We start from the raw sequence: 12814 nt of genomic DNA on the forward strand, positions 1-12814 counted from the left end.
GCACAAAGCTGTACTCACAGATGCTAGTAAGAATGTTGGTGGGAAGAGGTGGAGCAAATGTGCTTATGGAAGAGCAAACTGTGCCCCCCCACACCCAACCCATAAGCTAATCCAGAAGGATATCATGATCTAGAAGGACCAGGATGGATGTACCACCCCCATCCTGAGCCTTTCAAAGGTAGTCAACAAGTGCAATTAATGCCATCTCAATACTATAATCCAGTCAAAAATCCTGGTCATTTGCTCTACCTCTTCCCTAAGAGGTGGAACAAATGTTTCCAAATCTTCCCTAAGAGTTGGAGCTCATTTGCTATAAGATATCATAGATCATGATATCCTTCTGGATTAGTTTATGGATTGGGTATAGGGGGCACAGTTTTATGGGTGCCTCCTTCCTTTGAGGCTGGTTTTAGTTGGTGTTGGTGGAGGAGAGAAATCCATCTGTACACCCCTGCATTGTGGGGTGCCTCATGCTCTACTGCCTCCCCACTTCTGTTTAACAGGTACATGAAGTTACTGGGTGAGGTCACACTGTTAAGTATCATCAGTATGCTGATGATACTCAGTTGTACATCTCTGCCCCAGGCTGCTCAGTCACTGTTCTCAAGGTTCTTTCCCAGTATCTAAAGGCACAGTCATGCCAATTGACCCTTCTCTCACCCATCCCTTCTCTGCTGTATTTCCCATATAGCAAACATATACCAGTTTCCAAAATCCTCCTTAGGAGTTCCCAGTGAATTGAAAATATGAACAATGTGGTTAAAAAATTGGTGATTATAGTAAACGTTTAACACAAATCTTATATGTTTCCTTGTTCGTTTTTTTTTTAAAGGATGGATTTATGCAACTTTAACACCTGTTGATTGCCTGGCCTTTGCAGGACATTTTCTACATAGCTTAAGTGTTGAGATGCAGATGAGGTAAGACGATTGTGGATAATTAACTATATTCCTTTTTTTTTTTAATAAGATGAGAATTGGTTACATATTTAGGTATGTGCACTTAGCATATGGAAGTAGATTCCCAACCCATTCTTCCAAGCTGCTGCCCTTTCAGCTTTTCAAAAATGCTCAGGGGAGGGGGGAGGGTCCATAATAAATGGATATGCATTTGGTGACTAAGTGGAGAAGCTTTTAATGAAACCTTGCAGATTCCCTGTGCATATCAGCCTATCACGCCACAACTTACAACTTCCTTCAGCACAGTCAGAAAGTGTATAGCAGTTTCCCAGATTTCTCTGTCAAGCAATGCACATTTAACTGGGAGCCCAATGTAAAGTAGCAACAGGTTCCTGAACATTTTTCTTGATTTTTTTAAAGGAAACAAGTTTTTTGCAACATTGTTCAATAATTACTGTAATTGCAGTCTTACAGTATAACGAAAATGTTCACTTCTACTGTCCTAATCTCTGAAAAATTTCCTGTGTTTGTTCACAATTAATATTCTAGTCTTCTGAATAAAGAAGTAAATTGTTGTGTTAGACTTGAGGAGAATAAATGTTTTGGCCTACATTACGGTTACTAAAGGAGTAGGATACATTAAATTGGACTTAATTAATCCTTAATGTATAGGATACTGGTATCCTGTGTTATAAGTCTAACATTGTATGTATTGTATAATTTTGCTGTACATTTGTTCAGAGTTGTTGTTTCTTTAGTGATGAATACTGAAGTATATAAATTATAACTGTTCACTTAAAATCAGCAACTCGCATGTAAGATGCTCTTTGTTTCAAATTACACTGTGTATTTCTGTAGCAACTGACAATTCCAGATAAGCACCTGGAAATCAAAGCCATACCAGGTGTATTCTGGGCAATGATGGTAGAAATCTTTATTGTGGGTTGGGGAGAACACTTGAAAACTGTTTGTGATCTTTGCAACTGAAACATTTTTTTTTACTCTATCTCCTAGAGCATATGAAGTTGAAAGACGATTAAAAATTGTCAGCTTAACCCAGTTTCCCAACTTTGAAACAGCATGTTGGTACACAGGAAGACACCTGCTAGAATCATTTAAAGGTAAATAGAAGTATATTTCCTGTTCCTGTTCTATAAAATGGTGTTATCTTCCATTAATTTAAGCTGGCAACCATACCTAACCATTTGTTGTAATAATTTGCATGCATTTTGAGGGGAAATAAATACTTCACCAATGAGGTAGTAGGGTTCAATCCTAATTATGTGTTTATTTATGTATTCATATCTCACTTTCCTCTAAGTTCTCAGTGATGTATATAGAGCTGTCCCAAAATTTTGTTCCCATACAACAACAGTACAAAGTAGGTTGAGACCGATCCAGGGTTCCCCACTGGTCTTTGTGGTGGACTAGAAATTTCAGCCTTGATCTCCCTGTTTCAAGTCCAACCTTTTGACTGCAATACTACAATAGCTCTAAACTGACCACAGTGTTAATAAGTACCCTTGATCCTGAAGGTAATTTGAGTTAAATGCGGGCCCTTTTTGAAGAAAGGACTGGAATGGTAGCAACACAGAAGCAAAGATTAACAGGTGAATCATCCATATATTTGCCTAATTGCCTTTTAATATTGTCACTATACCTTGTGGTAACAAATTCCATAATTTCACCATCCATTTTATCAAAAGTGGGAAATTTGTGTTAGGGTGGGAGTCACAGCTTGATCTTCCAATCAACTGTGGTTCTGTCACTGCGATTATGATGAGATCACCAGAAATGGAAATACCATTTTTTCCAACACATTTTTTCCCTTTAGGGCTTTCTTAAGGGTATAATGACAGCCATCTTGGAGGCAAATATCCCCCATTTCTGCCTGTCAACCCCCTTTCCCAAATGACTAAAAATTGTGTCTCCAACATTTGGGGATAAATTGGGTGAATGTCACCAAGTGTGTTTGAAGGAACTTAGGAAATGCAAGTGGTCGGCCTGCTGCAGGTTTCCAGCTCATATTCACACCTTTATTTTTGAAGACAATATTGTGTCACCCCAAATTAGCATTTTGCTATCCTATTTTGCCAGTGAACTGGGTAGGCTACGAACTGAGTATTGGAGTAGCTTGCAGGTTACTTGTTGGCCACTCCTGCACTAGACAAATTGTTACTTGGTCTCCACCCCACGTTTTTGGCATATTCTTCTGAAGATACGTTTTTAACATCAGCTTCCAAAAGGGCTTACCTCTGTAAGCTTCCTAATTTCCCCTCCATAAATTCATCCTATTTGTCCCTTTATTCTTTGTTCTTGCCTTCTTGGACCTATTCTTTACTTTGGTCTAAGCCTTTCATCTTCTTATGATTTTTTTTAAAAGTACAATATTGAAAGTATTCATCCTTTCTTAACTGTTGTATCAACATAAATGGCCAATTCAGATATTGGTTGCATTTGCCCCAAATGCTAAACACTGGACGTTGGTAGGCAAAGAGGTTAGGAAAAACTGGATTTGGGTCTATATGGCAGGCTTTCCTAACTTGTCTGTTGATAAACTTTTGAAATGCTTGCATGTGAACCAATAATAGTGAATCAACAGATGAAAACTCAGAGTGGAAATGAATGTTTTGATTAAATGCTTTACTTCTAAGAATATGAAAATACAGTGCTGAACATGAGAAGCCCACATGAGTGATGAGTTTCAAAATCTACAACTTCCCAGTAGGGAAACACAGTGAGTTGCGGGAGACTGAAGTGGCATTTCAGATTGGCAAAGTAGATGGAGGATGTTTGCATGAACCGAATGTTGCTCATTCAAATTCCTTTTGCCCAATTTCTAGGCAGGGGCCTAGAGCGGGGGCAACAATGAATAAACCACCCAGAGTCGTTTGTCAAGATGGACCGTGAAGAAATGTGATAAATAAATAAATAAACAATGAACAGAGGAAGTGGGAATGTTCTCTCTACTAATGCAATGTTGGCTTCAATTCTGTATCTTTGAATACCAGCATCCCCATTTTGGTCAGCACAGATTTTATCAGTTAGAATATTGTCACTAAATGTAGCATTTGTAGTCAATCCAGAAAGTAGCTAAGCAAAATACAAATGGCAGGTCATTGCAACTCAGGTTCAAAACTAATCTTCAAGCTTTGGAGCTACTGATTTATGACCATAGAAGTTCAACTCACAAGCTTTTTAACAGCGTGCTTACTCTCCTACATACATAATTTTTAAAATCTACATTTAGGCAATTGGTTACATTCATTGAATGGAATTCTATTTTATTTTTCCTCTGTTAAGGATTGCACAAAGCTGGAAAGCAGCCTCCTTCCCATTTAGTCCAGGGAGCAAAAATTCTAAATGGTGCTTTCAGGTCTTGGACTAAAAAGCAGGTAGGGATCATTCTGCTGTATAAGTTTGCATGGCAACTCAGAAAAAACGGAAGTGAACAGCTTTCTAGGTAACAGAAATTACTTTCTGTAGGAGTAGAACAGTTTTGCATCCTGATTTATATTGTCACTCAGGTGTTCTGAAAGAAAAACTTGTGTCATGGCACTGAAACTAATGGTTAGGAAATCCACATGAAATTCTGGGAGGGGGGACATGGCAGAAGGAGGGGCAGGAAAGTGTGGGAGATTGCATAGACGATTTTGGGGGGAAAGGAAACAGATAAAAAAAATGCCACTTGCTTTCCATATGTGGCTCTAGATCCTTTCCACTCCATTCATCTTGCTGTGAATGAAGGAATGTCTGTTCATAATTCTAAACCACTCATTTTTGTTCTGTTTGAATTGCTCTGTAAAGTTAGTCCTGCATGATTTTAAACAACATAACCTTATAAGGTCTCTTGACACATTTTTAACCTTTTGTATTTTGTTTTATTCAATTCAAGGCTTTAGTGGACCATGAAGATGAACTCCCAGAACATTTTAAGCCAGCGCAACTGATTAAGGACCTTGCCAAAGAAATTAGATTAAGTGAGGTGAGTATCCTTTGTTGAATAAAATACCTCATGCATTTTCCAATAAAGTACCAGAAAAGGTTCTGCTCATTTCTAAGAAATGGATTTCCTGATCTCTGTATGATCAGTTGAACTCCTTTTCCTGAAATATATAATAGCCCCTGCTTGTAGTTTAATGTGAAAAGAAGATAGTCATATTTATTTCAGGCCACATACCTATGATTTATGTTTTTAAATGTAACCAGTGTATTTCATTACAGTTGGCTTTATCTAATACACCCATATATAGCCTCTGTTGGATACCTGTCTTCTTTTATCTGCAAATAAAGCACCTCTTAAATTTATTTTCCATGCTGAGTTTGGACTCAGTTTGGCAGCTTGTTAGGGCAGCAAAGAATAAGTGGTGGTCTAGGAGAGGTTTTCCAAGCGGTGTGGGAGCTTCAAGTCCAAGAGATGCTTTGTCATATTTGATAGTGCATGTAGCTTTCGGATGCAACTTCTGCTAAAAAGAATGGCAGCCGCTATCTCACCGAAACCGTCTGAGTGAGTTACACTCCTTATGGGTGGTCAAACCCAAGCATGACAAGAAACCCATCAGGGCCTGGCCTAGTGCAGCTTCTTCTCTACAGTGACAAGCTCTAATATATCTAGGCAAAGCCCACAAGGAACTCAGCTGATAATCTAGTATTTTTTTCTCTTCAGTATTTGTTTTATTAAACTCATAAAGAAGATTAACGAGCAAATAAGAAAAAGAAACAGGATAAACAAGAAAAGGAATAAAATAATAAAGTGTAAATAAATAAGCAAGGGATTTACAAATGTCATAGAGGTTTTACTTTTCAAATATATCATTAGTTAATTACGAGTAACTAAACGTATCACATCTGTTAAGCTCTAAACAAGCATGAATTTCAGTAACCATGGTCAAAACAATATAAATCAAGTGAAATTATAGACTACAATAAATTCTATCCATATTACTAAAAGTCTGTCTTATTTGAAAATCTGGTAAAATTGAAGTATAGACTCCAAGCATAGAGAAACCCAAATTTTGGATGTGGTACAAATCCATGTGTTAAATAGTAGTCTAGAAATGGTTTCCGCTTTGAATTAAATTCTATATCAGATTTAAGTTACGAAGTTATTCTGGTCATTGAAACATGACTCACAGATTGGTTAGCTATTCATCCATGTAGGGATCAAATGACGCTTCCAATAAAAAAACCGCCCAGAGTCCCTCCTTGGGGGGAGATGGGCGGTGATAAAATTTGATAGATAGATAGATAGATAGATAAGTAGCCCATAATATCCAATATTGCAATAGTTAGCATGGGTAAAGCTAATTCACCGTACTTTGAGGGCATATATTATTTTGTAAAGTTTAATAAAAAATATCTCAGGTCAAAATGGGAATTCAACTTTTAAGATTTGTTGAAAGCTCACAAGAAATTCTTGAAGAACACTGCTTCTGTTACCAGATATTGATATTACTAGCTATTAATGCCAGAAAGTTGTCTAATTCTATAGTTCAATAAAAGGAAGTACATCATAAGCATTTGTACTTCCTTTTATTGTTTACTAGACTCCCATCATCGAGCTGTACCCAGCTTGTATTATGAGCACTTGGTTCCTTGCTGAGGGCAGGGAATCAAGGCAAGAGAAAGTAAGCAATTGGCGTTTTATGGGATTTGCACATAGTATGAATTTGGATGACTATTAAAATGGCAGCATAAGTAGATAATAATTTCATTTTAATTAATCATATATTGTTGATGTTTATTGTTCTTTTACTGATCATTTTACCTTGGGAGGAAAATGAAATTCTCTTTTGTATCTCTCTTGCAAATTAATTTGAATTGTGTTCAACTGATTAGCATTTTAAATAATGGGCTGTTGTCATTTCTGTTTTATTTCTATTGTTTTAATAAAAAAGAAGAATAGAAGAAACTAGGAAAACGAAAATGAATAATAGAAAAATCAACTTAACAACTCTCTGTATTTAAAATGATAATTAGGCGATAAGATTTTCCTAATAAAAACAACATTTCTGAAGTAGCGTATGACTGTCTAAACACTTCTGCACAATGTTTAAGTGGGGCTTTTTCAGTTTTATATTTTGCTATAGAGTCTGTGGAAACTACACAACACATACGAGAAAATAAAGGCAACCTGCCACATTAATGCTCAGAACCAAAATATGTAACATTTTATTTTATAACTACTGGTATATAAGGGAGATTATTTTTTCTGAAAGACGTATCAAAATAGCATTGTTTTAGTGTAATATTCTGTGTAACAAAATAAAAACGATGTATAATACAAATTGCAAACTGAAATAGTAAGGACAGATTCATTCTTCTTGAAACCATATTCTTCATTTTCTAGTTGATGGCCAGTTATAACTACTGTACTTCCATAAAACATGCTTGACAATTGCCTGTTTGGGAAATAGCTGATTTAGATGGGTGGTATGAGTTGTGTTTCCATGGACATGGACCTGATCATGCCATTTGGGTTCAGAAGTGATCTTCAGTCCCACCCTGAAATAACAGTTTAGGGATGAACGATAGGAAAGTGATCATAGGATGGATTGTATCCTCAGTGTTCTGTGGTTGTCATAAGTGGAGCAAGATAGGATAAAACCACGATGGAGAAGCAACTCTGGCCTGCTCTCCGAGTAGTACTGCCAGTCTTCAGTGGAACCCTTTTTGGAACTGTTTGGGAAAATTGTGAAAATAACATTGAAGATTAGCTGTTTTGTAGTAGAGAAGATATGAAAGCTGGGTCTGACAATATGCTTATGTTCTCTTCTCCTGAAGAATGCTTTGAAAGTCAACAAACCTGAAGTGGGTGCTAATGTGAATGTTGAGGAAATCAGTCCTGTGCAGAAAGAAGAAATACCGTCACCCGCACCACAAACTCCTCCACCGCCGCCTCCGCCACCGTCACCGCCTCCGCCGCCACCGCCGCCACCAGCTGAAAAAGTCCCCAAGAAAAAGACCCCCAAAGCAATAAAAGCGCCGAAACCCACCAAGCTATCTAAACCTCCCAAGCCCCCCAAACCTCCCAAGCCTCCCAAGCCCCCCAAAACCCCGAAAGTAAAGGGGGAAGGGAAGAAAAAAAGCAAAAAAGTCAAAGAACCCCCTCCACCGGCCATTCCAAATTTAGACCTTCTTGAGGCCCACACAAAAGAGGCCCTAACGAAGATTGAAACACCAAAGAAGGGAAAGGTAAGCAGAGTCAACGTTCAGTAATAATTTGGGGCCAGAGATCCCCTCATAGATGCTCTCTTGCTTTAGCTCTTGGGGGTAGGCGAGCTGCCAACCTCTTGGGATCCAAGCATAATTTGCAAACGTGACCTTCCAAAACTGATGGACCCTGGTTGGCCCATGCACTGGCCCTCCAGCTGCCCTGGTCTTCGCATGGGCTCCTGTCAGGAATCTCAGACCACGCTGAGATCCGAAGATTTAGCTCTAGGGTTTATTGTCCTACTCGACAAAGCAAAATCCTGCTGAGCTGAGAAGGCACTAGCAAATCCTACTAGAAATGCTCAGAAAGCTAAGGTGGCTCCTTTCTGGACCTCTTGCTTGGGAGGCAAAGAGAATCTACTGCGTGTGTGCTTTTCCCCCTGGAGAGGGCCCCGCTCTCCTTCACCAGCAATGTCTATCACAGGTCCCTTTGTGAAATTGGATACAGCCAGTTTTCTGTCTGTGGGTTTTACTGATTTGTTGATTTGCTTTACGGTGTGATCAGTGGATGATCACACTCGAGTGGGAGTTTAATGTGGAAGGCTGCAGTACCGTAACCAATGTCATTTGCACTATGAAGAATTTCTAGTAGTGATGTTTTGTTTGATTACTCCACACGCTGGAGATCTCTGTGGATTGCACAAGTTGTGAGAATTGGTTCATAATATCCCAAATAGTACATTAGACAAGCTGATTGATACATTTTCCTCATTATCTGCCCTTTGGAGTACTTTAAAAATAAAGAAAAATAATTTTCTCTTTGATGACATTGGATGTTTTAACCGTCAGTGTCAAATTATTTCTAGGCATATCTTAGATCCCATTATTCCGAAGATTCACACTGACCAAACTGACACATGGAAATTAGCAGGAGAGAGACATGTCTTTGCATCTGAAATAATCTGCCAATCTCTTTATTACTTTTAACTAGACTGCCAAGAATACTTTGAATACCCCTAGTAAAGAACCCGTTGATAAACAAAATGAAGTGGAAAAGTTTGAGATTCGGGAGCAGAATAAATCCAAAACAGAAGCAAAGTGGAAATATAAGGTATAGCCTCTCATATCTTAGGCTTCAGTAAACATTTCAGTAAGGACTATGGTTATGTTCAGTGTTCACTACTAAATATTTTAGCACAAAGAAGGGATACAGGTTGGAGAAATGTTCTCTGAAACTTTTTTTTTTGCTGTTTTGACCAGTTTTTGCTGCTCCAGTGAACTGTTTCTTTAAGATTTTTTTTTTATTTAACGTTTTCAGATATGGGTTTTTTGTTTTTTCTTTTTTGAGTATTCAGAAATGATTATCACAAAACTAATTCAGAGTGAGGGCAAGATTTCCTGCGTAGCATTAGCTCTTTTGACCTCTTCCTTTTTGGAAAATTGCCAGAGGCCCAGTGTAGTTTTTGTTTCTCTGTCTGGGGTTTTGGGGAGTTACAATAGGCAAAATGCCTGCCCCCCAAAAAAGATTTTTTCCTGATTTTTTCAACTCAGCAATAGTAAATTATTTGATTGATTGATTGTTTTTTGTCTGTTTTGGGAGGCAGATTACATTAGCAAAAATGCTTGGAACAAGCGTTTTTCCAGTTTCATTTCAACCATGGTCAACTATTTATTTATTTATTGTTTGTTTGTTTGTTTGACTTATATGCCACCCATTTGTTAACAAACAATATTTAAAGACAGTTTGCAATTAATACAGCATATGAAACACAGTAAGTAAAAAGATAATTGATTAAATCATTAACAATGAAATCAATTAGCCCAAAAAGTTATTTGGAATTAAGAATCACGAAGTATCTATGAGTGAGAAACATAATCATGAATACTAATTAATACACTATTTGCAAGAATATCTCCTTAGCATAGTTCTACTTATGAAAAACTTCTGCTAGTGTGAGAGAAGAGAGGCAAGTTTTGCTAGTACTCTTCCTCCCAATAATTTTGAATCACCCAGTGAAGTAGTGAAGGGGAGGTTTAAATAAGGTTTTGCATTGAGGCAGGAAAATAACTGAGAAAAGCTTCCTGGCTCTCTTCCTTCAGCAATAAAGTGCACTGGATTTCCTTTTGTGGATGGAGATCCCAGGATTCAACTGACTATGCAATTAGTATAATCACCTGACAAATGTACAGTCCCATTTGTATCGTATGCAGATGTATTTTTAATTGATCCTATAGAGGCACATTCATTTCACAATTTAGGGAATAGTTTTCATCAACACAGCATTCAGTGGCATAAGGCTCGTGTGCAATTCCATCCTGTCTCTTGTACCCTGTCCCTTCATAAATCTCACTGAGTCTGAATCACATTTTCACATCCGTGCATAGCAAGATGTGAGCTATTCTGCTTGATCCAGTCTCACATCTCTGTGAAATCAGATGGCCCACTGGGTTCTGTTGCTGGAAATTTAAGATATAGCACATTTTTTAAACCAATGTCTTGTGTCCTTAAATACATATCCAGTGAAATGGTAATTGTTTTCCATCACCCCTAATTTCTTTCTGTTTCCCTCTTAGTTTTATCAGATAAAATTGACCTCAATGTTTCAGTTTGCAGTTAAAACTCCATGCCAGTTTTAAGGTTCCAAGGAACTATATTGTTTTGCAGCAGCCAACTATAAGGCTGCTGTTTCAGTACCCTTGTTGCTGTGCTGTTTAACTATGTAGGGTTTTCCTGAGCAGCCATACTACCAAATAAGTCAACATATGCATTTTCACGTTGTAACAGATTATATGACTCAGAATAGTTCTTACGGGAGCAAATCTGGGATGTACGCTGTGCTTTTTATATTCCATTTGTTCTATGCAGCAATAAATAGTCTTACAGCTAAAATAATAATTGTTGCCCCTAATTTTCAGAACAGTAAACCTGATTCATTACTGAAAATGGAAGAGGAGCACAAACTGGAGAAGACACCACTATCAGGAAATAAAGACAATAAATTTATGTTTTCCTTCTCCAACAAGAAAATACTGGGGTAGGTGAACACTGACTAATAAAACCAGTACTTGCTCTGATGATTTTTGCAAGCCTTCCAAATTTAAAAATTTACTTTATATATCCTATATTATTCCCAGTTGAACCTAGGTGTAAGTAGACATGCCCAAACATATTTGTACTTGATGTAATATAATGAAAGGGAAGAAGAAGGAGGATGGATATAAAGTGTTATCTTTGCTGCCCTTAACTCAGAGGACTTTTGTATAAAAACATGACCCATACTTAAGCATAGATTTCTACCACTGTTGATATTGTAGGTCTGCTTCTCAGAAATTAGTCAGAGTAAGCTTGATAGTGCAATTGGCAACTTCAAAACAAATATTACTAAGAAAAAGTTCTAGAGAATTCAGGGCTGACTGTTCTAAGCATATTGTAGTCTAGATCCAGACCTCCAGAACTGACTTGATCCCATCTAGGTGACTTCAGAGGTAGCCTGACTTTATTCAGTGATCAGGTGGTTAAGAGAAGGAAGCAAGCAAGCAAGCAAGCTTTGTTTTCCCATAGTCCCATAGCATGAGGAAAACACAAACAAATAAAAGATCTGTGCCCTCATTCCTCGCATTCAGAAAGGAAGGGAAGAACTGGCTCTTTCAAAAAACATTCAGGGTCTGAGGTAATAGAAATGGGAGGTACCTGCAATATGTGACACTGTTCTGATGATATTTGGTGCTATCTTTCATGATGATCATAGGATGAATTGTTATTGCAGTAGTGCAGGGTATATTTAATGGTATGATTTATTTCTATTATGAGTTATAGATATGTATTATTTCTATTGTATTGTTATTGTTGCTTATGAGCTGCTTAGAGCTATAATAACCAGTAATAAAGGACTAAATAAATGAAGGAACAACTGTAGGTTTACTTGTTTTTAACAAGAAAGGAGTGATGTATCCAGAAATGCTGCATCTCTATGAAGAGATAAAAGTGCTAGGAATTTCAGAGCTATACTCTTATTAAAATCTGACTCTTTAAAAAAACTGTCAATAAATATTTCATTTTGGAACAAAATGTGATAAAATTGTAAGCATAGTAGGCAAAGTGAAGAGCTGATAGATAAATGGCCAATCCTCTAAAGATAAACCTTTGACATAGTGGTGGTAGCTTGCAGCATCAGACTTGATGGTGCAGTATTCATATTCGTGTTCTTTCCAGACATTTTTTTTCTCATACTAGAGAAGGTAGAGAGGCCCAGACGTTGTGCTTCCACTAGAAGATTGGCACGATCCAGAGTCAGGCATGACTGATTTAAAGTCTGGATAAAGATCTTCCCTTTGCAGAAGGAGAGGGTTCCGGTTCTGAAGAGGAGGAACCTAGTCCTATATTGGGAGTTGGTAGAAGAAATGGTCCTAGCTCTGCCCGAGGAGGAGGAGGGTTGGATCAGGAACTGCTTCAAGAATATTTCAATTTGGGAATCCACAGATGCCATTGCATGATGTTGTAGGTGCTGACCTGCTATTAACAACATCTTTCATCTGCCCTTCTAGCCTAGACATTTGACTCTATTGGAGTGAGCAGCCATAAAAATTTTAATAAATTTTCCTTTCCTCTTTTTTTCTGACCTCAGTGTCCCTTCACCCCTTTGATTTATATTTTGAGGATAGGATAGAAAGGATTATAGAAGTCATAATGGATGCTACTTATCTGTAACCATAAACATGTAATCTCATGTTAGTATAATCTCATGTCACACACCCCGCCTCAA

At 37.7% G+C, this 12814-nt stretch overlaps 1 protein-coding gene across 1 annotated transcript in view; it reads left to right on the forward strand.

Moving 5' to 3' along the window:
- The window catches only part of PHF2 (PHD finger protein 2), a 157656-nt gene that overhangs the window by 118932 nt on the left and 25910 nt on the right, over nt 1-12814 (forward strand). Inside the window, exons 8-14 of the mRNA XM_063291807.1 lie at nt 833-920; nt 1914-2020; nt 4203-4294; nt 4795-4884; nt 7683-8093; nt 9043-9162; nt 10968-11086. Coding sequence (XP_063147877.1) covers nt 833-920; nt 1914-2020; nt 4203-4294; nt 4795-4884; nt 7683-8093; nt 9043-9162; nt 10968-11086 — 1027 coding nt within the window. The remainder of the gene's footprint in view (nt 1-832; nt 921-1913; nt 2021-4202; nt 4295-4794; nt 4885-7682; nt 8094-9042; nt 9163-10967; nt 11087-12814) is intronic.

This window comes from Candoia aspera, chromosome 2 (genome assembly GCF_035149785.1).
Source record: "Candoia aspera isolate rCanAsp1 chromosome 2, rCanAsp1.hap2, whole genome shotgun sequence".
Lineage (NCBI taxonomy): Eukaryota > Metazoa > Chordata > Lepidosauria > Squamata > Boidae > Candoia > Candoia aspera.